Below are 21391 nucleotides of genomic sequence, written 5' to 3' on the forward strand. Positions count from 1 at the left end.
AGTGGAGCAGATCTGAGGAGCAGGTGACAGCTGACACAGCCTGAAAGACAATAACTCCAGGAGGACGTATGGAAGGTAAGTGACTCCATCTGAGATCTCTTCCGCTGTCTGCACTTCACTTAACCATGGCAGCTATTGTCAAATTCATCATTGACACACTCAATGTATGCTTCTCTCTGTCACTCACATTCCTGTCTTGTCATCAAAGCCTTTCTCATGTCACTGTGCTCATCTCTTTGCACATTCGCTACGATCTACATGTGGCTCAAAGTCTGCACATACTGTATCCACCTGTCGAGCGGACTTTTGCGCTTTGGTCGTTCGCATGTGCTGTTCATGAGGCTGTTTGCGCGCATGTGACGTTACATGGCAGCCTGCGCAGGTGGCCCACATATTCACTTCACCGCGCGACGCGATGTCACCGTGGCGATGTGCACAGACGGCTGCGCACTCAGAAAACTTTGCCAGAGAAAAGTCTGCTCTCTAACGTTCTCCACCGCTGTCCACTGTCGGATGTCTAACGACACGATGCCAGGGCCCAGTATCAAAAAGGAACCCAGCGAGGAGTCGCTCTCAGCCATACCCGCGAAGGTTGAGGGGACGATAGCAGCACTGTTCGCCAGCGCTTCTCCTCGTTGTAAGAAAGAGGAAGACGATGAATGCTCCCTAGAAACACTGTCATCGCACCGCACGTCGTCAGAGGGTCACCACGATGCACACAAGCAGCTCGATGCACACAAGCAGCTCGATGCACACAAGCAGCTTGCTTCAATAGACACACAGAAGGAAGCTACCTATCCAAGGGATACCACTGCTACCCGACCCGCATCAGCCACTGTTCGTGAGCTGCCGCCACAGAAAGAATGGCATGGAAGGGTCCGCCCCACGAGTGGTCGCTTAGGTGCTCAATTATTCCGGCTTCCATCTCAATCTGTTTCGGTCTTGGCGCCACCAGCAAAACAAACAGTCGCGTTCACCAAAACACGCCCGCAAAACCATTTGTTGACCGACAACCGCATCACGCGTTCGACACAGCTTCCATTTACCCGCTTGCCCCCACGCACGCATACACGAGCAATCGTGCGCGCAGGAAAGATGGACTTGTTCAATCTTCCTGACAACAACGCGATGGGCGTGAGCGAGGGAGTCGACATGACCGCTTTCCCAGGAATGATGGGTACGTTTCGTCCCAACTTCTGCTCAACTGCAGTCACAGTTCAAGCTAACATTGAGCAGATCAGTTTCCTCCAACTGTGACAATCCCATTTGCTGACCACCAGAACCAACAGAACCAGGTCCAGTATCTCCAGGCAAGCTGTTGGTGTTTCTCTTCTGGTGCGCGCATCAACTACTAACAAGCACAGCCGACAGACAGCAGGGCGCGATCACGCAGCTACATGCGTACAACCAGCACCTGTTCTCAGTCGTGAGCATGCTGGAAGCTCGTATCTCCCAGCTGGAAAACAGCTTCCAATTTCGGACATCAGTAGCCACGAACGCCGGTGCTGGAGAGCACACGAATTTTGCTGCAGACGGTACGGCTCCGCTCAATGCTAACCTATCAACCTCGCCCCTCGCACAGACTGACACCGATGCCATGAATAAAGCATCAGCAAAGCGACCCCTCGCTAACGTAGTTGTACCTGGAGGTGTCGACACTCCCAAGCGTCCGAGGATCCGCAAGAAGCTCGAGGTCAAGATTCCCGGAGCAACGAACGGAAACGCGTCTGGCGTCGGTCTCCCGACACCAATGCTCTCAGTAAGTAGAATATCATTCCAGCGCGCGACTTGACTAATCTTTGCAGGCTGTACCAACAGCGCCTACGTCGGCTTCAGGGATTTCGTTTCCGAATACTCCCAGGACTCCGTACACTCCGGGTCGGATCGGACCCCCCGAATCATACAAGAGGACAGTCACGTCGATCAGCAAGCGTGAAATTCACAATCTCAATAAGATTGTTCCGCCAATCAACGTCCTACTCCCACTGGTCCCTCTAACGGACACTGAAGTCATCGTCTACTTCTTCAACTCGCTTTCGAGGCCCATCGTGTCGCTCCGTTTGTATGCACGCGGCTGGGGCCCAGCTTCTATTGTTCAGGCACTCAACGAACATCGCGAAGTCGTACCCCCGTACTTGCGCAACACTTGTTCAGTGAAGTGTACGACAGCTATCAAGAATGGCAAGAAGCATTTCGGTGATACCTGGGAGGCTGACAATCGCCCCATGCTTTCGATAGCCCCGGATGCCGAAGCAACAGACATGATTCGCGTCGACAACGACGAACCTATCGACTACTTTGTTCGCGCTTTGGGAGCCGGGCTGAGGCAGCACCCCGCTGCTGACAATGCCGGCATCTTTGCAGAGTGTGTCAAGTACTGCATGGCGCACAACGCTCCATACACCATGTCTAACGTACATCTGCTTGCGGAAGACCTGGTCAACGGCAAAACCCCCCAGCACCCTGCTCCACCTGACCTATCTAACATCATGATGCACATTGACGACGACGACGAGTCCGAGGAGGAGCTTCCTGATGATGATTGCCCGGCTACTCCAACTCCGTTGACTGGACCAAAGCCTTCGTCCCGCGATCGTGGCGGCCCAGCTGGCTTCACGGCTGTCAACGATTCGTACGAATTGAACGCTGAGACCCGCGAGTGAAGTGAGACTGAATGGTTCCTGAGCACTGCTCGAAATCACACGACTGACCCTCATGCTACAAGGGTAAGAAGTAATGGAGGAGAACAGCGCTTTTGGCGAGGAGTGAGTACGATAATGAAGAGCAGCAATTGCTGCACCAGGAAAGAGAGACATGTGTAAGGAAAGAGGTAATCATTGACGGAAGCACGTGTCGCAACGATGCGGTAAGGTCAAAAGTTTGTACTTCTTTCAATACCTCTCAACTCTTTAGATAGGCCAGATGACTTGGAAAAAATGTACGATTGAAAATACCAAATGCCTGATAGCTTCTTCACGGCTGTGACTAGAGCTATGAATCCAAGTCGCAAACACAGCTTGTTTCTGTAAGACTTCAATTATGTCGCTATCTACCTCTCGCACTCGCATCAACGAGAGAGTCTCCTGCGATTTTACCAAGAGTAACACTCACATGAGATCCAATCATTGCAGGACCCTCCCCAAATACGCCCAGATGCAATTCAAAAGCAATGTATTCCAAGAAGCGTTGCAAAGAAAACACCATAGCCACCTCCCAGCCTGAGCGTCAAACCCTGCGTCTCTTAGCAGCATGGCCATCCACCCCTTCGCGCTCTTCCTGGTTCTTCCTCTTCTCCGCCTTCGCTCTCTTAGCCGCGAAGTCTTGATCCTCTACCGTTAGATAGCTCTCCCAGTGTTTCTTCGCATACCGAACAGCAAGCCCGCGATCACTCGACCACTCCGCATGAGGAAGCGGCTGATTTGCGAGAAGGCTGTCAAGGTACGGGTTGCGCTGTTGGCCGTAGCGGAGAGGAACGAACTCCAGCACCTGTATGTAGCTGTGGTATATGGCGCTGGGGTCCTTGAGCAGCTCTTCTCGCTCCTTCGCGCGTTGTTCCGCCTCATTTTTGCGCTCCCGCTCGAGGCGGGCCTGCTCCGCTATCTCGTTACGACGTCGGGCCTCGGCGTATGAGAGGGCTGCGGTGGGGATTTGAGGTGCAGGATGCGGCGTGGTACGGCGGTGGTTCTGTGGGACTTGTACGGGCGGCAAGGACGCGATTTTGGCCAGCGGCTGGCGGACCTCTGGTTGGCGAGGCTTGGGGGTAAACTGCTCTGTTGTGTTGATGAAACCTGATGTGATTGACTTTTGTAGCTGCGGATAAGCAGACTTGATGCTCGAATTCTCTAGTAACTGCTTGGGCGTTTGTTGTAGTGTCGGTGGCAGTGAGGGCGCTGCATGACTTGAAGGCAACGTAGGCCGGTCTTCTCGATGTTGTGACGGATGCTGAGACTCTGAACAGGACGACGAGAACTGCTTTTGGCGTTCGTTGTTCTGAGCTGGAGTGGAAACTTGCGCTGGCTGAGCTGAAGTGGGAGCCTGCGCTGGTTGACCATGCTGCTGGCCAGTAGCTGCCCACTTATGTCCCTGCAGCCCAGGAAACGCCAGCAGGATATTTTGGCGAGCCAGTCCGACGTTTTTCATGAATATATCGAGAGCAGCGGGTGTCATATGGGGTGCTACCTCAGCTGCAATGTTCTCAATTGGACGTATCTTCTTCTTCGCGCGCGGACCGGAGCTAGCAGCTTGTGAGGATACAGACGACGCGGTTTCTTTACTGCTGTTCAATCCGGATTTGACATCGATAGGCGTAGTATGGACGTCAGATGATAGTCCTGGCGGCACTGAGTTGCTTTGCGGTAACGGTCTCGTCGCGTACTGCGTGTCGCTCATCTTGCTGGCCAGTTCTGAAGGATGTGCCAAAAAGCGGTTGTTCAGTATGTTTGTCGTATTTGAGAGGAGCGTATAGCTTTATGTGAGATAGAGATGTGTTTCGAGCTCGTGAGCCGGGCTGCAAGTGAAGTGAGTGTGCTTCCATCACGGTGATGAGTGAAACGCTTAGTCAGACGGGGACGATTGTGGCATGAGCAGTGCAGAGCTCCTGCCCACAGGAGTCAATATTTCCTTATCTATTCACTAATAACGTAGTCATTTCTGTTCATATAATCGATCAGCTGCAGTCACACACAGCACACGGTCCTACACGTGAACGATAGTTGCCTCAGAGTTGTTTGAAATGAAGCCCCAAATTCAGCTCAGTTCGTCGTCGTCTTGCCCGGAAGAAAGCGCTCACTGGATGGCGTGGCTGCTCAGATGCTAGAGAGACCCTGAATTCTGAACCATTCTGTAGTTAGCACCAGTCTGCTGAATCCTGGTCTGAGGACCCTTCTTGCTTACGCGTACCCGTCTTCTCGGATTTGATAGTCAATCACAGCACAGTATACTATGGTACCGGAAATCAACCTCGTGGACCCCACGATGCGAACCAAAGATAAGGGCTCAAAGCATCGCAAGATCTTTAGAGGTTAGTTGCAGAGCAAAGTAAGTGCGCATTAAGAGCTCCTGTCTCCTCGAATATTTCTCCAAACCATGTGATAAAGCGAAGCACTTGGTGCTATTCCACGAACAATATACCACACATAACTCTCACATATTACCACCATGTCTGCCCCCGGCGCAACAGTGAGCAAGACCCTTCCCCCCCCTGCCTTCAACCACTAACACCACAAAGCCCCCCGACGCTCCACCAGTGAAGCGAGGCCGAGGCCGTCCCTGCATCCACAAGAAAGGCGCGGATGGCAAGCCCATCATAGAACTGAACCCTGACGGCTCCCGCGTGGTTCCCACGCAGAAGTACGACAAGGTCGTCAGGGCGGGAGGGAGCCAGAGCGCGAGGCCCGCAGCTCCGAGGCCAGATAGGAGTGCGAGTAAGGCCCCGCCTCCAAGAAAGACCCTGCCTTCGAGTGTGAGTGCTGGTCCCGCTCCTACGAGGCCAGTGGGGACAAAGACCGTAGGCCCGAGGCCACCAGGCATGAAGACAGTGGGCCCGAGGCTGAGTGCTCCGGTGTCTGCTCCCGCTCCTGCTTCTGCACGTGCATCGAAGCGGCCGCAGGCTAGGAAGCAGCCTCGCACTCAGGCTGGACCCTCTCGGCTTCAGCCGAAGAGGCGGAAGCTGGTGCACGAGGAGATTGAGGAGGGCGCCGAAGAGGGCGAGGGCGCCGACGAGGACGCTCCCGGGGAAGTTGTTTCCGACGACGACGACGACGACGCCGACGGTGAGTACAGAGAGACCACCTCTGTACGCTCCGCGCCCGCGGCCTCGCGACGCCGGACACTGAGGTCTGCGGCTGGACCCAGTCAACTGGCGCCCGCGCCCGCACCCGCACCCGCACCTGCGCCTGTTCCTGTGCCTGCGCCTGTGCCTGTCCCCGCGCCTGTCCCAGCGCCAGCACCCGCACCCGCACCACCACCACCACCACCTGCGCCCGCCCCCGCTGCCCGGACCCGACGGCGCGCGGCCAAAATCCGCTACGGCCCGTTCCCGGAGTGGTACACGACGACGCGCGAGGGCGCAGCGTTCGCGAGCGAAGTCGGGCAGCGGACGGGGTTCAGCCACCTGGAGGCGAAGCTGGAGTTGCTGCGCTCCCAGAACAAGCTGAACTACTTGCCGGGCCATGCGCCTCGCCGGGTCATGGGCTTGACCAGGGCATGTGTGGGCCTGGAGCTGGGGGAAATACGGGTAGGAAGTGGTGGGCTGGGTGGGCTCCGTGTTGATGGGGCTGTGGCTGATGAAGGGCCTCGACTGATGTAATCCTCTGGACGTTATACTCCTGTCGGTGTCGTATGAGTTTGAACATTGTATAGGTTTGTATGTCGCGTGAGTCCATGTAAAGTCGCAGAGGATTGTATGATATTGTATAGGTTTTTTGCTGTACGATCATCCGATGTTTGATACTCTCGACTGTTGGATACAGTTGAGCACGTAGACAATGTAGAATACTGCTTGTCATATTGGAATGTGCAGTGACGTGACTAGGGACTCGCTTAGCCGACGTTCCATAGAGTAAATCAGTGATCACCACATCATGAAAAGATAGAAGCGATATTCATGCTTAAAATTTGCTAAAGTGTAGCATACATTGCATTACCTGACAGTGTTTGCGAAGAACATTGTCGGCATCCTGTATGCTAAAGCGTCGTTTGCGCTGCGCGTTTCGCGTTCATCGATGTCTCAAGGACCTTCCCGGATCCCAAAAACCACTGTTCAAAATAGACATACCCCATCAAAGTATACCCTGCAAGCCCATGATAAGGCTCTCCTCGCTGACCCACATCAGACTCCTCCTCAGATCAGTAATGGTGTCGAGGTGGTCATCATACTCCGTCCAGGTCTTGCTGCCAAACAGCTTGTACTGCTCCTTGGCCCAGCGGATGTTCTCTGCCCAATCACTCGTGTCCCACGGATACGGCTCGGTAAGGCGGTATAGCTCGCGGAACGGGGCGTGGCGACGCGGTCCTCCAAAGCGGTACGTCGACAGCGCGGAAGCCCAGAGCTCGTCGGCGTTGCGGCAGCCCTCCTGCGCATATAGAAATACAGTGAAGTCGTCAATGACCATGCGGTCTCCGGACAGAACGGGAGCTGGAATGTGAACAGGTGTGCGAGATGCGTAATCGCGAGCTACGGCCATCATCTCTGGGCTAGGGTCGTCGAAAGTTCTGTGAGCAGGTTTGGCAGACGCGGCTAAGGTGTTGAACTGTTCCATAAGAGCTGCTGATGATTGCTCGTTGATGATCTGGCGGGCTTTGTGACCGGCGACACGTCTGCCCCTCGCAGCTGTGGGAGTGCCAAAATCACGGTCGGCGACGGCATTGTGCTGGGGCACCAGCTCGTCTTCACTCTCGAGCTCATCTTTGGCCTCGAAGTCACTCTCTTCTTCCTTGAGGACGCGGGCGGACTTGCGCACCCTGCGAGGCGTGGCATAATCAGCATCGCCGGCGTCGACGTCCTGTTTGGTGTATTAGCACCCTGCACGCAGTGAAAGGCAAGTTTGATCTGTACCGAGGCATCATCATCCTTCTCGTTGTATACAGGCACCTTCTTGACTTGGCGGCTGCTCCTGCGCTTTCCGTCAAGACGATCGTGGCTGCCGTCCATCTGGCCGAGGCCGCGCCCGCTAGTCTCGCGAGGAGTGGTTTCTGTCATTGCGGTACCTTTTGTTTGGCGTGCGACCTTTTTGGCGGTGGCTGTGGTGTTGGAAGCGGACTTCCTGGTCCTACTGTACTTTATGCGCTTGGGAGAAGGCTCGGAGCCATCGTCACTGTCACCTTCACTGTCACTAGTGGGATCGGCGGCCTTGCGCTTGTTTGCGAGCCGTGACGGGTCGTGAGCGGTGTAGAGGTAGTCGTAACGGGCAAAGAGTTGCCTATCAAGGTGAGAGTGAGTGACGGGACGCGGGCCGCCAATGTGCTTCACTAGCTTTTTGAAGTCGGTAGGAAAGAACCATTCCTCTGTAGGGTTCTTGACCGCATACTTAACACAACGGGTGAGATCCAGTGCATCATAGCCAGAAGGGTGCTTCTTGACATGAATAGCAAGATCCTTGAATGGAATGGGATCAGCTTCGCTGTTGCGTGCCAGGTCTTCCTTCTTGGCCTTCTGCTTGTACGAAGCAATCTTTGGGTGAGTGAGACGCGGCGGCCTGAAGTCACCGACGTACAGGCTATCCTCAGCGTACTCACGATCGACGTCGAACTTGTGGCGTGAGCTGATTGTCCATCCTGACTTGCCAGTACGGCGCATGGCGTAGTGCATCATGACCGTGGTCGAGTTTGGCTGATAGTCATCGGTGGGCATAGTTCTATACGTGTTAAGGAAATGCGTAATGGTCACAGACCTTCCGCCGTGGTTGACGAGCCTGAGAATCACGTCCACTGACTTCAGCCAGTGTGGAAGGTACGCGAGGATCTCGGCGGCAGTCAAGTTGCCATCGGGGAAGGAGAGGTTCCAGCTGGGGCTTCCTGCTCCAAAAGCATTGTTCTTCGCAATAACTGCCATCTTGCACGAGCAACTCTCAACTCATCAGTATGTGAATGTGAAAGAAGCAGGCTCACCGAGTGGCTTCTCGGTGAGACAAGGCAGTGTGAAAGGTGTAGTCCTACCTGCAAGAGAGCGTGAAAGCTATTGACGTGCCTGCAAAAAGCAATTCGCTCCAAGATCCAAGAAGTAGCGTTTGCGTAACTCAAAAGGCTGTATAAAGCGTGATGCGAAGATCTTGAGGGAAGGCGAGAGTGGACCAAGGTAGAGCAAGAATAAGAGGTGGAGGCGGAGGAGCAGCTTGCGCACGGGCGCAAAATGGGACTGTTGTTATTAACGCCCAAACAAGCCGTAGCAGCCAGACTGGACCCGGAAATTCCCTCAGAATCCGCGGTCACAGCAAACTTTGCAATAAAGTGAAAGCCAACTTTCAGTCCGGCGCGTGCAAACACAAGGCTTCGCCAGTGCAACAGCCTCATACCTTCTCCTTCAACTGGCCTTCGGAGCAACATGGCAGACCCAAAGCGCAAAGCGTACCTTGTTAGGGCCAGCTTTCACGAGACCGCACCTCCAAACACGATACCGTTCCCCAAGCAGGCAAACATGACTGTCGCCGAGATCCTCGCTTTTTTCCCAAACTGCATCAACTGCGCCGACGTCATCTACCGGATGATATCAAACGGCGGCTCACGGAAGGCCATCCACGCCATCATCAACGCCCATCGCGATCTTGAGGCCGAGTGGAGTATCAATTGCTGTGGGGAAGCCATGTACAAGACAATGGAGAAAGCAGGCTACGCTCAATGGACCGTAAAGAAACACAATAATTGGCATGAGAGCCGTAAAGCGTCGTGGGATGGGAGCAGACTCGACGTGGGCGTTCTTCGAACATTTCCAGGCGGACCAGCGGGGACCGTGTCTTTCAGAAAGCTTGCTGAAAGCGTTAGGACGATGCCAGAAGGCGACGACGCACTGGATCTGACAAGGATGGTGCAATACTGCGTGCAGAACGACGAAGATGGCTGGAGATACCCAAACGATTACGAAGAGCTGCTAGAACTGCTTGGAGGTCCAAAACAGGTGAGAGAGGCGAACACCGATCGAGCAGTGTTCAGTCGTTGGGAGGACAGGAAGGCCCCGCCGCCCTTACCAAGACCAACACAGCCCCAGCAGAGTATTGAGGTGTTTGGTGAATTGAAGAAGTTAAGGAGAATAAGCAGCGCAGTGAGAAGAAAGACGGATAAGGTAACAAGATCAAGAAATCTGTCACCAGGACTAGGCGGGGTAGTCAAACGCAGAGCTGCGAGGGTTAGTGAGAGGAGAATTGCAGAGAGTGCCAGCCCAGGATTCAGAAGCGAGTCGGAGGAGAGCACTGGAACCGGCACAGCATATGTACGAGCGCTGGTAAGTATAGTTGTGGGAAGCCGCAACAGAGCGCGCGCCCGAAAAGCAAGATATTCACTCCAAACCAGCCCGAGTACGTACCGCCACCGCCTGGTGTGACGGTGTCGCCCACCCTATCGACTCTTACCCGGGCAATCCGAGCGGAAGACTTCGCTGGCGATTCGGACCCTTACAGCGCGTACGGCTTCGGAGGCCCGCGGCGCACACCCCCGTTCCGCCACCTCGACCAGATCGAGCTACCCAGGCCATGGGACATCACCGGCTGGGCGGAGAACCTCAGGTGGGCGTTCGAACAGCGGGTTTTGTTTGCGAAGGAACATCCAGGGGCGGCGAGGTGGAACGAGAGCCCTCAACACATGGCGTGTATCGAGCGACAGCGAACGCAACTCGTTTGGGCGTCCGATGAGCTGCTTACCTTTTTGGAGGGTATCGAGTAGGAGTGTGAGATACTAGGACGCGCTGATTTTCGAAGAGAGAAGGAGATGCTTTGGAGCTGTCTGGTAGAAATCTCGCAGATGGACAAACAATGAAAAAGTACGCGGCTCTGATTTTGCCTCGAACAATGTAAGAAGCCTCACCTTGCCTCGCCGGCGTTTCCAACATACTCATTTTCACCCTATACATATAGTTTCAGTGATAATTGCATACCTGCTGCATGTGCATGATGGCGCAGCATGAATCCGAGGTGTAGAGAAGAGAGGGTTGAAGCCTGAGGTGCGAACAAGCACCAACGCCGATGTTTCGCCCGCCCGCGCCTTCCCCCTCGCAACCTAGCGCCACCCACCTTCTCCATCCCTGCTGAAACCACCGACGAAACGGTCTCGCAACAATCATCGAACAAGGCCTCCGCAATGTTTGCTGCACCTGCGGTTCCCACACCTGCACCGCCCGATGCCAGCACGCCCGACAGTGGCTGAACCACCCATGTTTCCTCCTGCCCGCAGTGGAACTCCGGGTTCCCGGCCCCTTGGCGAGACACGCTCTGCGACTTGACAGTCACGAGGCCGCGCACTGCGTGTCACGGCGCGGTGGGCCGCATTTAAGTGCAGCGCGGCCGCCTTCGCGACTGCCCTCCCATCACTCACCTTCGATACCCCAGGCAGCGCCACTACATTCTCGAGCCGGACTCACCACACTCCTTACGCCTTACGAACTACCACAATCTCTAATCAATAACTCGGATACCACCACACTTCGAACACCGACACCATGCACGCCACAATCTTCACTGTCGTCGCCCTGGCCGCCGCGCCCCTCGCGCTCGCCCAGTCCGGCATGAGCCGCATGACCTCTGCGCCGTCGGCGACCCCCTCCGCGTCGGGCGCCGTCGTGACCATGATGTGGGACAACTCACCCACCGCGAGCGCGACCTCGATGGGCGCCGGCATGAGCGGCATGAGCGCGGGCCAGGTGATGACCATGTCCAACGGCCAGGTCATGACCATGTCCAAGGGCATGAGCGGCATGAGCATGACGACCGCCACCGGCACCGCAATGGCCGGCATGAGCATGAGCGGCTCCGCTGGCAGACGGGAGCTGGCATCGGGCGCCGTGGGCGCGGGCTGGGTTGTCATCAGCCTCGGCGCCGGAATTGGGTTCCTGGCGGGCTTGTTGTAGGCGCGGGATGTCAGAGGGAACGTTGTGGTTGGATTTGATGGTGCTAAATGCGATTTCTACGGCGCCTGGGGGGGGGGGGGGGGGGGGCGGTACATACCTTGCTTTGCAAATACACACCAATTTAACGACAATGTATTTTATTCGATTTTGCCAAGGGCCAGCACACTTGTGCTATTTGGTTCCCGTGAGCACGTCTTCTTGTTCTACAAGTCTCGTCTGTGGCCAGTGATGACGGTATCGTGCACGAAGAACAGGTACTAAGCCACCGCTTTGTTTACCAGCCGGATACTCAAAAGACAAAAGTCTTGGGTATCACATAACCAGAACAGCCGTGAGGCTTGCTGTCTTCGAGGAGAAACGCGTTGTCTGCGTGGGCGTCTCCGCCATCTACATGAACAGCAATATTGGCAGCGGACTCCGTGGGCTTGGGCCACACAGACACTATGGTCCCCGCCCGTCGAGCGTCTGGCCGGTTCTCGGGGCACACACTCTCCATGAGACATCACAAGACGAAAAAAGTCAAGTCATACAGTCATGTTATTTAGACAGAAGTGGTTGCTGGAGCGGAAGCTTCTATATAGTCTCAACTCTATGTTTGCGCTCAGATTCGTCATCGTCCTCGGATCCATGCTGCTCCTCGATCCCAGTCTCGTCTCTACTCCACGCCAAGTCCCTGGCTGCGGACTACGCGGCGACCGGGGACTTGTGCGCTTTCATCTCGCGCTCTGGCGCCAGGTGAGGCGTTCTGCTTCCGTGCTGGCGGGCCTGGATATCCATGTGGCCGTTTCGAATGATCATTTGACCAAAGCCAGGAAGACCAGAACATGAAGAGGATAAAAAAGACAGTACTCCTTTACGCCAATGTTTGCGGGCTTGATATCGCGGTGTATATAACGAAGTCTAGTGCCTCCAGAACACCCTTGAAAAGCATCGCTCGCTGGTGGAGAACACGAGAACCCTTCCCCCCCCCCCCCCCCCCCCCCCCCCCCCCAATCACAGCAGTACAGTACATCATGTGCCCTCGTAGGTAACATCGACGGGTCAAGGCGTGGCCCCGCACATCACCTGTGCTATACACGCTTGGCCGCCGCGGATCTCGAATGGAACGAGCCACGAGGCTTGCTGAGGGGATCAGGCCGTTGGCCCTGTACGCGACCAGATGCATACTGCAGCGGGACGACATCGCAGCTTCCCGCAGCGCAGCTTGGGTTGTTGCTGCTGCTGTTGAGCGGCCTCGGGTGTTGGGCTCTGCGCTTCGGTGGGGATCGTTGGATGCGGATTTTCTCGTGTGAGGCGCAAACAGTGTCTGGCTTCTGTCACTCGTTCCATCATCGAGCTGTTCGACGGCGCCCAGGGCCTCCTTGCAAGCCTTCTTTTTGCGGGAGGTGATGTGCGTGCCGATATCGAGGCTCTGCGCGCTGACTTGCGCTTCACAGGCTGTCCGGGTATACGGCGAGCTGAACCAGGTCCGCGGAGGTTTCTCGGGGGCCTTTCCTTGTCACAGCAGAAGGGACTCAGGAAGCCGAGGTCCTGGACGCGCGATGCCCTCGCCGATTCGGGGGACGCGGTGTCATCGCTCTGTGTCTCGCTGTGCCCTTCCGTTTGGGTGCAGTGGATCCGCGGCAGCAACGAAGACTCGCGCTCCCGTTACAAGCCTCGCACGAGCGTCGGTCGTGATGAGATCGTATGTCTTGCTGATGTATATATGTTCTTAGTATATAGATGTGGCCCCAATCGATTGGCCAAAGGCGCGTCGACGATTCCAGGCGCTCCGCGTCGTCTAATAGCTGGGCATGCACGTCGTTCGAGTTGTTATCGTCATACAAGTTCAGGGACTGACATGAGCTGCACATGGAGAAGCGCCATGGTGTTCTCGTCGTCTTTCCACAATAGCGCAGTTGATGGTCGTGTATGTATATATAAATAGCAACCCCAGGCCGTCCACTCCCCCTCTTCTCTGCTGGTTCCGCTCTCCCGGCTCAGTGCGCTTGTACGACAGCCGTCGAAGAACGTGTTGAAGCATGCGCAGCGCACTGTGGCATAGGATCCAGGAGCGCTGTGCTGGGGTCCATAGAGAGGATGGGGAGGGGGGAGGGGGGAGGGGTGGAGAGGGTGCTGGGGGTGGCCTGTGAAGGGTGGTCTGTGAAGGCGCGTAGTCCTCGACTCTCCACAGCCCGATGAGTCGCTGCTGTCGTTGCCGCCCGGTATAAAAATACGTGTCCTGGGCCGTTGACTCAACATGCTCGCTCCCAGTCCACCGTATCCTCTGACCGGACCGGGGCGACCAGGGCGAGCATGCTTGTGGAGGTCCATAACGTGGAGTCCATAACGTGGAGAACCTTGGCGGGTGCTTATTATATAGGTGACTGCGTACTACCCGACGCACGGCGGGCTGAGCAGGTTGTATGGTGCTTCGCTTCGGAGGGAGAGGGTGAAGGGGGAGATACCCGAAATCCTCATATCCTCATGCAAGAGTGTAAGAGTGGAGATATATACGAGCAGTGTAGAAACAAAAGAGCAGTGTAGAAACACAAGAGTCGTGCAGAACATCGACACGGGGCCAGCGCGATGTCGTCTGTGGGTGGCGCTTGGAGCACCTGAGTGTTGTCTTTGGAGTGCTCGCCCTTCCGCTTGGTACCTTGGGGGTAGGCTGCAGGGAAGGAAACGTCGACTTTGGTGATGCCGTTCTTCGTGAAATCGCGGCATGCGCTGGCTAGCAACATGTCCTCCAGAAGAAGCCCCTGATGTTGCAGCGAAAGGGGAGCCTCGCGGGGTGAGCCTCGTGGGGTGAGCCTCGTGGGGTAAGGAAGATGCCCGGTGCCCGGTTCGACGGAAGATACGGCCCTGCCCAACGCAGCACTGCCTTGAACGATGGGCACGAGTCTGCAGCCGGTAAACTCCCGTCCTCTGATTTTATTTGGTGCAGGAATGTAAGAGTGGGGAAATATAAGAGTCGAGAGTACAATATATACAGGTCCAGGCCGGATGCGAGATGTGTTTTGCGAGCACTCCGCAGCCGCACCGCGCACCTCGTATGCGGAGGGGGGGGGTGGGGGTGCTACATCGTCGCGGAACTCTTGGACCTGGATACTCAACGGACTGCGGAGGGAAGGGAAGGGCGGGTTTTATACACAGCGGAGGGGGAGGACTACTTGCTTGCTCGCCTGCTTGCTTGCTTGCTCGCTTGCTTGCTTACCAGCACGATAGTTGGGGGGTGGCAAACAACCGCGCTTGCGACCACGATTGCGGGCCTAGAAGCGTATTTGCCGATTTGACACTCGCACAATTGCCGTCGCACAAGCCGCACACCTGCAGGGAGCGACACGCAGGGGGACGTGTAAACGGCGATGTGGATCAGACTCACGGAAGTTTCTAGATCTGGCTACTGGTGGTTGTGGAGTGTGTTCTTGCAGGGCGCTGAGTGCTGAGTGTGGTGGGTGTGTGCCACTGTGTGGAGAGGGGACGGTGTACGCTGGGGTGTGGTATGTCGTTTTAGTATATCGATGATCGTACTGTCCTATATCTTATCCTTACTGTACTATCTCCACCGGACCGCGCAAGGCCCACGATAACCATCTACCGCATCCGCGGCGTCCGCCCCACCTCCGGACTCGCCCCCCCGCCCCTCCGCTCCCCAACCTCCATCAACCGCACCGGCGCAATCCCCAACGCGCGCTCAAACGTGCGCATCACCAGCGCCTGCAGCGCGCGCTGGACCTCGCCGGCGACCTCGGTGCCCAGCAGCCCGACCACCAGCGGCGCGAACACGGGCGCGAGGCGCTCGAAGTCAGCCTCGGGGAACGCCGCATAGCCATCGAGCACGGTGACGACGACGGGCCGCCAGGTGACGATGTTGCGCTGCTGGGTCTCGTCGTCGAGCTCGATGTACGAGGACAGGATGTCTTCGCAGAGGGGGATGAGGGCGTTTTCGGTCTGCGCGCGAGAGGCCGCGCGCTCGGTCGAGGTGTCGTGGTACATGCGCAGCAGGATCGCGACGTAGACCGAGGCCGAGCCGGATTCCTGCTTGAGCAGGTTCGGGGGCTGTTTCATGAAGCCCTCGCGGAACAGGCGCGAGCGCAGGTCGCGGTCCGCGTTGAAGCGCTTGGCGAAGTGGTAGGATTTCTTGAGCACGGCCATGAGGCGCAGCAGCTCCAGCGAGGGGATGTGCGAGTACACGAGCTCGTTGCCGAAGAGCTCCTGCACGGTTTCGATCATCAGGAGCTGCAGCACGCATTTTGTGATGATTTGATTGAAGAAGCGGCGGCGCGCGGCGGTGACGACGACGGGCGGCGCTTGCATGGGGTCGTCCGGGCGGTAGTCTTCGAGCTCGGTGGTTTGGCGGGTGGGGCCGTCGCCGGTGGGCTCGCTGACGAGGGAGGGGCGGTGGGGGGTGTCGAGGCCGTTGATGCCGAGGCCGGTGGAGTCGTCGGGTGTTGCGGTTTCGAGGGTGATGTTGGCGGATTCGGCGATCGATTTTGTATCGTCCGACAGGCTTCGCGTGCCGTTGAGGGGAGTGGGTGTGGAGCCGGATGTCGCCGCGGAGAAGAGCGCGGTGGCTTCGGTGCGGTGGAAGAGGTCGACGAACGCCTTGACGATCTGGCTCCAGTGCTCTGGCCTGAACTTCTGCACGTTCTGGAGGATCAGCTGCTGCAGGCAATTGCTGCCGATGCGGGCTAGGGTGTCGTTCTCCTGGCAGATGCAGAGCGCGAGGAGGTCGAGGAAGCGGTCGAGCATGTACTCGAGCGAGTCGAAGAAGTGTGTGAAGAGCTTGATCATGTTGCGCAGCGCCTGGATCATCGTCGTCGACAGCCACACAGACAGCTCTTCGTGGTTGAGGACCTTGGTCATTTCCGATTTCGACTTCAACACCATGAAGATGGGGTACAGCAGCTGACGCCAGAGCATGTCCCAGAAGTCTTGCGGGAAGTTGCTGCCGTAGCTGATGAGCGTGTCGAACAGGTAGCTCAGCGCTCTCGAGCGCACTTCCAGATCCTCGCCAGTCATGAGGACGTCGTGGAAGGCGAACAGCACGGGGAACCAGAACTGCTCCTCCTGCGTCTGGCGGGTGGGCTGCTTGGGGATGGAGGAGCCCTTTTCGGAGTCCTTGAGGTAGCCGGCACGAGCCGACAGCGAGCACTCGGGCGTCCGCAGCATCTTCGGCACCGACGACTTCAGCAGCTCGATAGCCTGCAGCGACTTCTTCTGGAACTTGTAGTTCTTCGAGAACTCGGTCAGACAGACGATCAGGTCAGCGAACGCGCCCTGCGAGATGACGACACCGAAGCGTGTGTTGTACACTTGGGTGACGTTCTCAAATGCAAGGTTGACGATGCCCTCTGTACGGAATTAGTGAAAATTTACTATAAACATTCGCTGGCTCACCATAAGGCTCCCTGGCGGCCACAGTGAAGACCCCAAACATGGTCTTCCAGCCAGACCTGATGTTCTCGCCGCGTGCTTGGATCATCTGAATGAGACAGCGCAGAACCATATCCTTGACCGACACGACGCTAGCGTTGTTGATGATGTGCTCGAAGGGCTTGAGGAAGTCTTTCTGGAACTTGAATCCAGGAAGCTCCTCAATCTCCATGAACTTCATCGACAGCTGTCGCAGCGAGTTGAGGGCGAAGTATACAACGTTTGTGTTGGTGTGACATCCGACTTCGTTGAAGTGTGCGCCCAGTACCTGCCAGATGCTGGTCCACTCGAAACGGACACGGGTCATGTTGTATCCGCTGATCTCAACCAGTTTCTGCAGACTGTACGTGCGTGGCGACTCGCTCTGGCCGGACGACTGGATCTCCTGCCAGCTGACCTGGACGAGGGCCTTGACGAAGTCGACAATCGCCTCACCGGACAAGTTGGCACTGTTGGTGAAGATGCGATCGACGCCGCGGACAATGTCTGTAGAGCGACTCTCCTCTGCTACATCTGCTGAAAAGTGCACGCTGTTAGCGTGTGACTGTCGCCGGCGGTTATTCGGGACGTTGAGGTTCTTCTTTGTTTGTGACCCAGTATTCGACTTCAGCACATCGGGCACCGCGCGCTCGTCGATGCCAGCCGAGATGAGCTGGAAGCGATCCAGCTGCGAGACACATGTGAGGATTTCGCGCCAGGACTCCCTGAGTAGGTTGCCCTCTGTGTGCGCAACCTCGATCAGCGTCTTCAGCGCCTCCATGTTCTTCGCCTTCATCTCGCTCAGGTTGTAGAGGTTTGTGAAGCGCGCCAGGAAGGCAACAAAGGCCTGGCGGGCGTCCTCGAGATCGAACAGACACGAGATCCGGATCGCCAGCTTGATGCCCTCAATACACAGCCGCACAATCTCGATGTTGTGATCCTGCGCCTGACCAGAGAGCGCCATCAAGAATGGCATCCAGGTCACCTCAAACATGGGGCCGACGTGCTTCGACGAGACAGCCGGGATGTACTTCGATACGGGCATTGAGGTTGCGGTCCTGCGCTGCGCTCGAAGGAGCTGCTTGTACAGCTGCTCGGTCTTGTTTGCCATTGCCTCGGACGCCTGTGCTATGGCTTCTCTCTGCAGGTCGCGAGCGCCGCCCGTCAGCGCCTGGCCGATGCTTGCAAGACCAAGGCCTCCCGCGGGCTGCTGGGTGACCAAACCCTTATCAGCCGCAGCTTCCTGTTCGGTGTTTAGGACGATCTCATTCTGCGCGATCTCCTCGTAGATGCCACGAAGATAGTCTTCTGGCAGATCTGCGTTGTCGTTGATGCCGCGGTTGTTCTTGATGAAGTCTTCCGGCGTCATGCGCGGGCCCTTCATCTTCTTGCTGTGCTGGTCGACGTTCAACATGATGACCGAGTACGAAAGCACATACGCGGTGTCGGCGTTGGCGAACGCATTCGGGTTGCCAGTCATGTATCGCTCGGCGAACTTCAGCATAAAACGATCGATCTTCTGCGCCTCGCCAGGCAGACGGAAGCTCTGCAAGAAGCGCCGCAATGCGTCGACGAAGCGAGTTTTTGAGAACTCCATCAAATCGACAAAGGCGTGCATGATGGCGATGTTGTCGGCGTCGGCTTCACCGAGAAACTCACCCAGCGCACCCTTGTCTATCCGATCGTTGTCGAGGAAGAAACGGGCAACGTCGTCGGGCGAATCTGACGGGATGAAGCCGTCCTTGATCAGCACCTTCAGGCCCTTCTTGGGCTTGTAGTTGAACTGCCGCACTGCATTTGTCATTGCAGTTTTCCGTTGCTTTGCTTTCTCAAACGAGTTGTAGTCGTCCTCTGCCAGCGGGGTTACTGTGCCTGAATCGCCGCCCACAGCAGGCGAGTCGGTGAGGGTGCGTGTGTCTATCGACGCCCTCATGTCCTCTAGAGAGAGTCTGGAATCCTGGGGCTGCGGTTTTGCGGTTTCGGGGAGGGACTGCTGGGCCCAGTCGACAAGCGACCGCAGGATCTCTACAAGCGCTTCGAGAGACTCCTGCTTCATCGCGTAGTCTTGTGGATACGAGCCATCTGCGTCGTTGGCAGCAGTTATCGACACGGTGGTGAGCGAGGGCGGCATAGTCCCTCGGGCCTGCCAATCCATTTGTTTCGCCTGCTTCTCTCGGTAGTCTTGGTATGCCTGCTGTTGCATGGGTGTGATGGTGACGGGGTTGCCAGAGATTTTCGACAGGTGCTCAACCACACGTTGGTACATGTTGTCGAGGGCAGTGCGGTCGCAGTCGTAGTTCAGGTAGACCTCGACCAGGGCGCGCGGGTCGGCGGCCAGGCGGGCGAATATCGACAAGACGTACTGCTTCTGGAACGCCGGGGCGGCGCGCTTGTCGAGGGTGGCGAGATAGATCTCCTTCAGGAAGACCTCGACCTCCTTCTTGAGCATGACGCGCAGGTACTTGAGCATTTGCCAGAAAATATCGGCAGCAACCTCGAATACTGGCTTGACGGAGCTGGCGCCGTTCCGACTCAAACTGAGACAGAGGTACTGCTTGATGGCCTGCACAAAGGTTGTGGGCTCGTCGCCGCTGCCACTGCGGATTGTGGCGTAGGGCGAGACGAAGACGGCGATGTTGTTGTGGAGGATGGTGTGGACCATGTGCAGCGAAAGGAGCTTCGAGCGCATGCCCTGCGAGCGCACGTCCAGAGCGTGGTCGACTGACAGACCCTTGGTGCTCAGACGGCACATGGCGCGGAAAACGAGGTAGGCGTCCTTGACGAAGATCTCGTCCTCTTCCTCCTCGTCGGAGCCGGCTTGTGGTGTGGCGTCTGTGCCCGAGACGTGCCGCGAGCTGGGCTTGCCCTTGATGCGGGTGACCAGGGTCGGGGCGTTGTCGTGTATGCGGTCGTCGTTGAAGCTCATGTTGTTCTCGAAGCTCTGCAGAGTGATCTTCGGCCCAGTGTGCATGTCCACGGCCTTGTCGCTGGGCTCGTGTTCGCCGTCCGGACCGGGCTCGCCGTCGACGGGGGTGTCAGCGCCGTTGGCGTCGGGCGACTGTGCCTCTTCCTGCGCCAGGCTCTCGTCGGACTCGCTCTTCTCGTTCAGCTCGACGCGCTCCAGGCCCACGCGTGTCTCCTTGACTGCAAGTCGGGCCTTGACGCGCTCGAAGACGGTGCCGACCATCTGGGTCAGGGCGCCCTGGGCGACCTGCTGGTTGGGACTCGACTTGGACAGCAGGAAGATGTTGTAGGTCAGGCGCACGGCCTTGAGCAGGCCGGCGCCGTGCACGACGATCTTGTCGTTCAGGATAGCGGCCAGCAGCGACTTGACAATCTGCAGCTGGACGTCGGGGTGGGTGGCCTCGCCCTGGAAGCAGTCGCAGATGGTGTCGATGGCGCGCTCGATCAGCGGGGCGTCGGTGCTCTCGGGCTGGGGGTCGGCGGGCACGGAGAAGTACGAGTAGCTGATCAGCTTGCCGATGCAGTCCAGGGCGGTGATGGACACGGGCACGTTGGGCACCTCGGCGGCCAGCTGCAGCGGCTCGAACAGCAGCTCCGGGCTGATGCGGGCGGGGTCGCCCTCGCGCTTGATGGCGGCCAGGGCGGCATTGGTGGCGTCGCCGAGCTTCTTGTTCTTGCGGGCGTCCTTGGAGGCGGCGATGGTGTCGAGGGCGGTGCCGACGAAGACGAGCGAGCTGCGGGTCGAGGGGCGCGTGGAGGTGGCGGCGGTGGCGGCGGTCGACTGCGAGTCGGTGCGCGGGCGGGCGTCGGCCTGGTGGGTGCGGTGGTCGAAGAGCGCGGGGGTGAGCGGCGGGTCGGGGAGGGCGGGCGAGCGCGCGTCTGCGGGCGGGTCGGGCGCGAGGGCGAGGGCCGGACGGGGGCGCGCGTCGGGGGTGTCGGGGGTGTCGGGGGAGTCTGTGGGCGGCTCTGTGTGGGAGGGGTTGGCTGCGGGGGGCTCGGTCGGCGGGGGGCTGTATTCGTCTGCGTCTTTCCACGGGTGCGCCGGCGGTGGTGGTGGTGGTGACTGCGACTGTGGTGCTGCCTGCGACTGCGCCGGTGGCTCCGTTGCTGTGTCTGGCTGTGCTGCGGGCTCGACCTCTGGCTCCTCCTCTGCCTCTGTGTCTGTCCCCGTGTCTGCTTCGCTGCTCTCGCGCCCGTCGGTCGGCGTCTCGTGCGGCGTCTCCCGTGTCGCTGTCGCGGTCGCTGTCCCGTCCGCGGCGGCTGTGGGCGCTGGCTGGGGCTCGGGGTCGGCCATGGTCGCTGGCGGTGGCAGGGCGGATGCTCGCGCGTCCAATGTTCAGTCGAATTGGCGGCGCGGCTGCTCGGGCATGCTGCGCAGTGCTCGCAGCGGGACGAGAGCTTCCTGGTGGCTTGTGGTGGTCGCAGATGACAAAGTGTCCCTTGCCCGACCGCGCACCGGCACCGCCGCGCGTGTGGCTG

General features: G+C 57.7%; 7 protein-coding genes across 7 annotated transcripts; 4 read left to right on the forward strand and 3 right to left on the reverse strand.

Moving 5' to 3' along the window:
- Positions 1-528: 528 nt before the first annotated feature.
- Positions 529-2663, forward strand: C7974DRAFT_413348 (uncharacterized protein; the record flags this gene model as incomplete). The annotated part of the gene is made up of 4 exons (XM_046143725.1): positions 529-1177; positions 1237-1317; positions 1365-1759; positions 1806-2663. The coding sequence occupies 4 exons, from the start codon at positions 529-531 to the stop codon at positions 2661-2663; spliced, it is 1983 nt and encodes a 660-aa protein (XP_045997329.1).
- A 562-nt stretch (positions 2664-3225) lies between these two features.
- C7974DRAFT_413349 (uncharacterized protein) lies at positions 3226-4389 on the reverse strand (the record flags this gene model as incomplete). The annotated part of the gene is made up of 1 exon (XM_046143726.1): positions 3226-4389. One exon carries the CDS (start codon positions 4387-4389, stop codon positions 3226-3228), a length of 1164 nt encoding a protein of 387 aa, XP_045997330.1.
- Positions 4390-5157: 768 nt separating this feature from the next.
- Positions 5158-6307, forward strand: C7974DRAFT_376388 (uncharacterized protein; the record flags this gene model as incomplete). The annotated part of the gene is made up of 2 exons (XM_046140276.1): positions 5158-5178; positions 5228-6307. 2 exons carry the CDS (start codon positions 5158-5160, stop codon positions 6305-6307), a joined length of 1101 nt encoding a protein of 366 aa, XP_045997331.1.
- Positions 6308-6603: 296 nt separating this feature from the next.
- On the reverse strand, positions 6604-8691 carry C7974DRAFT_424586 (uncharacterized protein). Its single transcript, XM_046144434.1, has 3 exons — positions 8656-8691; positions 7556-8564; positions 6604-7502 (listed from the first exon to the last, which is right to left on the reverse strand). The coding sequence occupies exons 2-3, from the start codon at positions 8549-8551 to the stop codon at positions 6780-6782; spliced, it is 1719 nt and encodes a 572-aa protein (XP_045997332.1). The 5' UTR covers positions 8552-8564; positions 8656-8691; the 3' UTR covers positions 6604-6779.
- Positions 8692-9040: 349 nt separating this feature from the next.
- C7974DRAFT_424587 (uncharacterized protein) lies at positions 9041-10404 on the forward strand (the record flags this gene model as incomplete). Its single annotated transcript, XM_046144435.1, has 2 exons — positions 9041-9934; positions 10003-10404. 2 exons carry the CDS (start codon positions 9041-9043, stop codon positions 10369-10371), a joined length of 1263 nt encoding a protein of 420 aa, XP_045997333.1. The 3' UTR covers positions 10372-10404.
- Positions 10405-10750: 346 nt separating this feature from the next.
- On the forward strand, positions 10751-11614 carry C7974DRAFT_394719 (uncharacterized protein). Its single transcript, XM_046141918.1, has one exon. The coding sequence runs from the start codon at positions 11144-11146 to the stop codon at positions 11549-11551; it is 408 nt and encodes a 135-aa protein (XP_045997334.1). The 5' UTR covers positions 10751-11143; the 3' UTR covers positions 11552-11614.
- Positions 11615-14743: 3129 nt separating this feature from the next.
- On the reverse strand, positions 14744-21331 carry C7974DRAFT_463525 (uncharacterized protein; the record flags this gene model as incomplete). Its single annotated transcript, XM_046146234.1, has 4 exons — positions 16934-21331; positions 16041-16887; positions 15206-15917; positions 14744-14860 (listed from the first exon to the last, which is right to left on the reverse strand). The coding sequence occupies exons 1-4, from the start codon at positions 21204-21206 to the stop codon at positions 14744-14746; spliced, it is 5949 nt and encodes a 1982-aa protein (XP_045997335.1). The 5' UTR covers positions 21207-21331.
- Between the last annotated feature and the right edge of the window lie 60 nt (positions 21332-21391).

This window comes from Boeremia exigua, assembly GCF_020726555.1.
Source record: "Boeremia exigua strain MPI-SDFR-AT-0100 chromosome Unknown C7974scaffold_6, whole genome shotgun sequence".
NCBI lineage: Eukaryota > Fungi > Ascomycota > Dothideomycetes > Pleosporales > Didymellaceae > Boeremia > Boeremia exigua.

What these genes read in the sequence shown, in the direction of transcription:
- C7974DRAFT_424586 (XM_046144434.1), bottom strand. Translation starts at nt 8,551, where the DNA reads ATGGCAGTTATTGCGAAGAACAATGCTTTTGGAGCAGGAAGCCCCAGC. An exon ending in AGAAGGATGATGATGCCTCG is followed by an intron (nt 7,503 to 7,555) that starts GTACAGATCAAA and finishes TACACCAAACAG; the next exon opens with GACGTCGACGCCGGCGATGC.
- C7974DRAFT_394719 (XM_046141918.1), top strand. Translation starts at nt 11,144, where the DNA reads ATGCACGCCACAATCTTCACTGTCGTCGCCCTGGCCGCCGCGCCCCTC.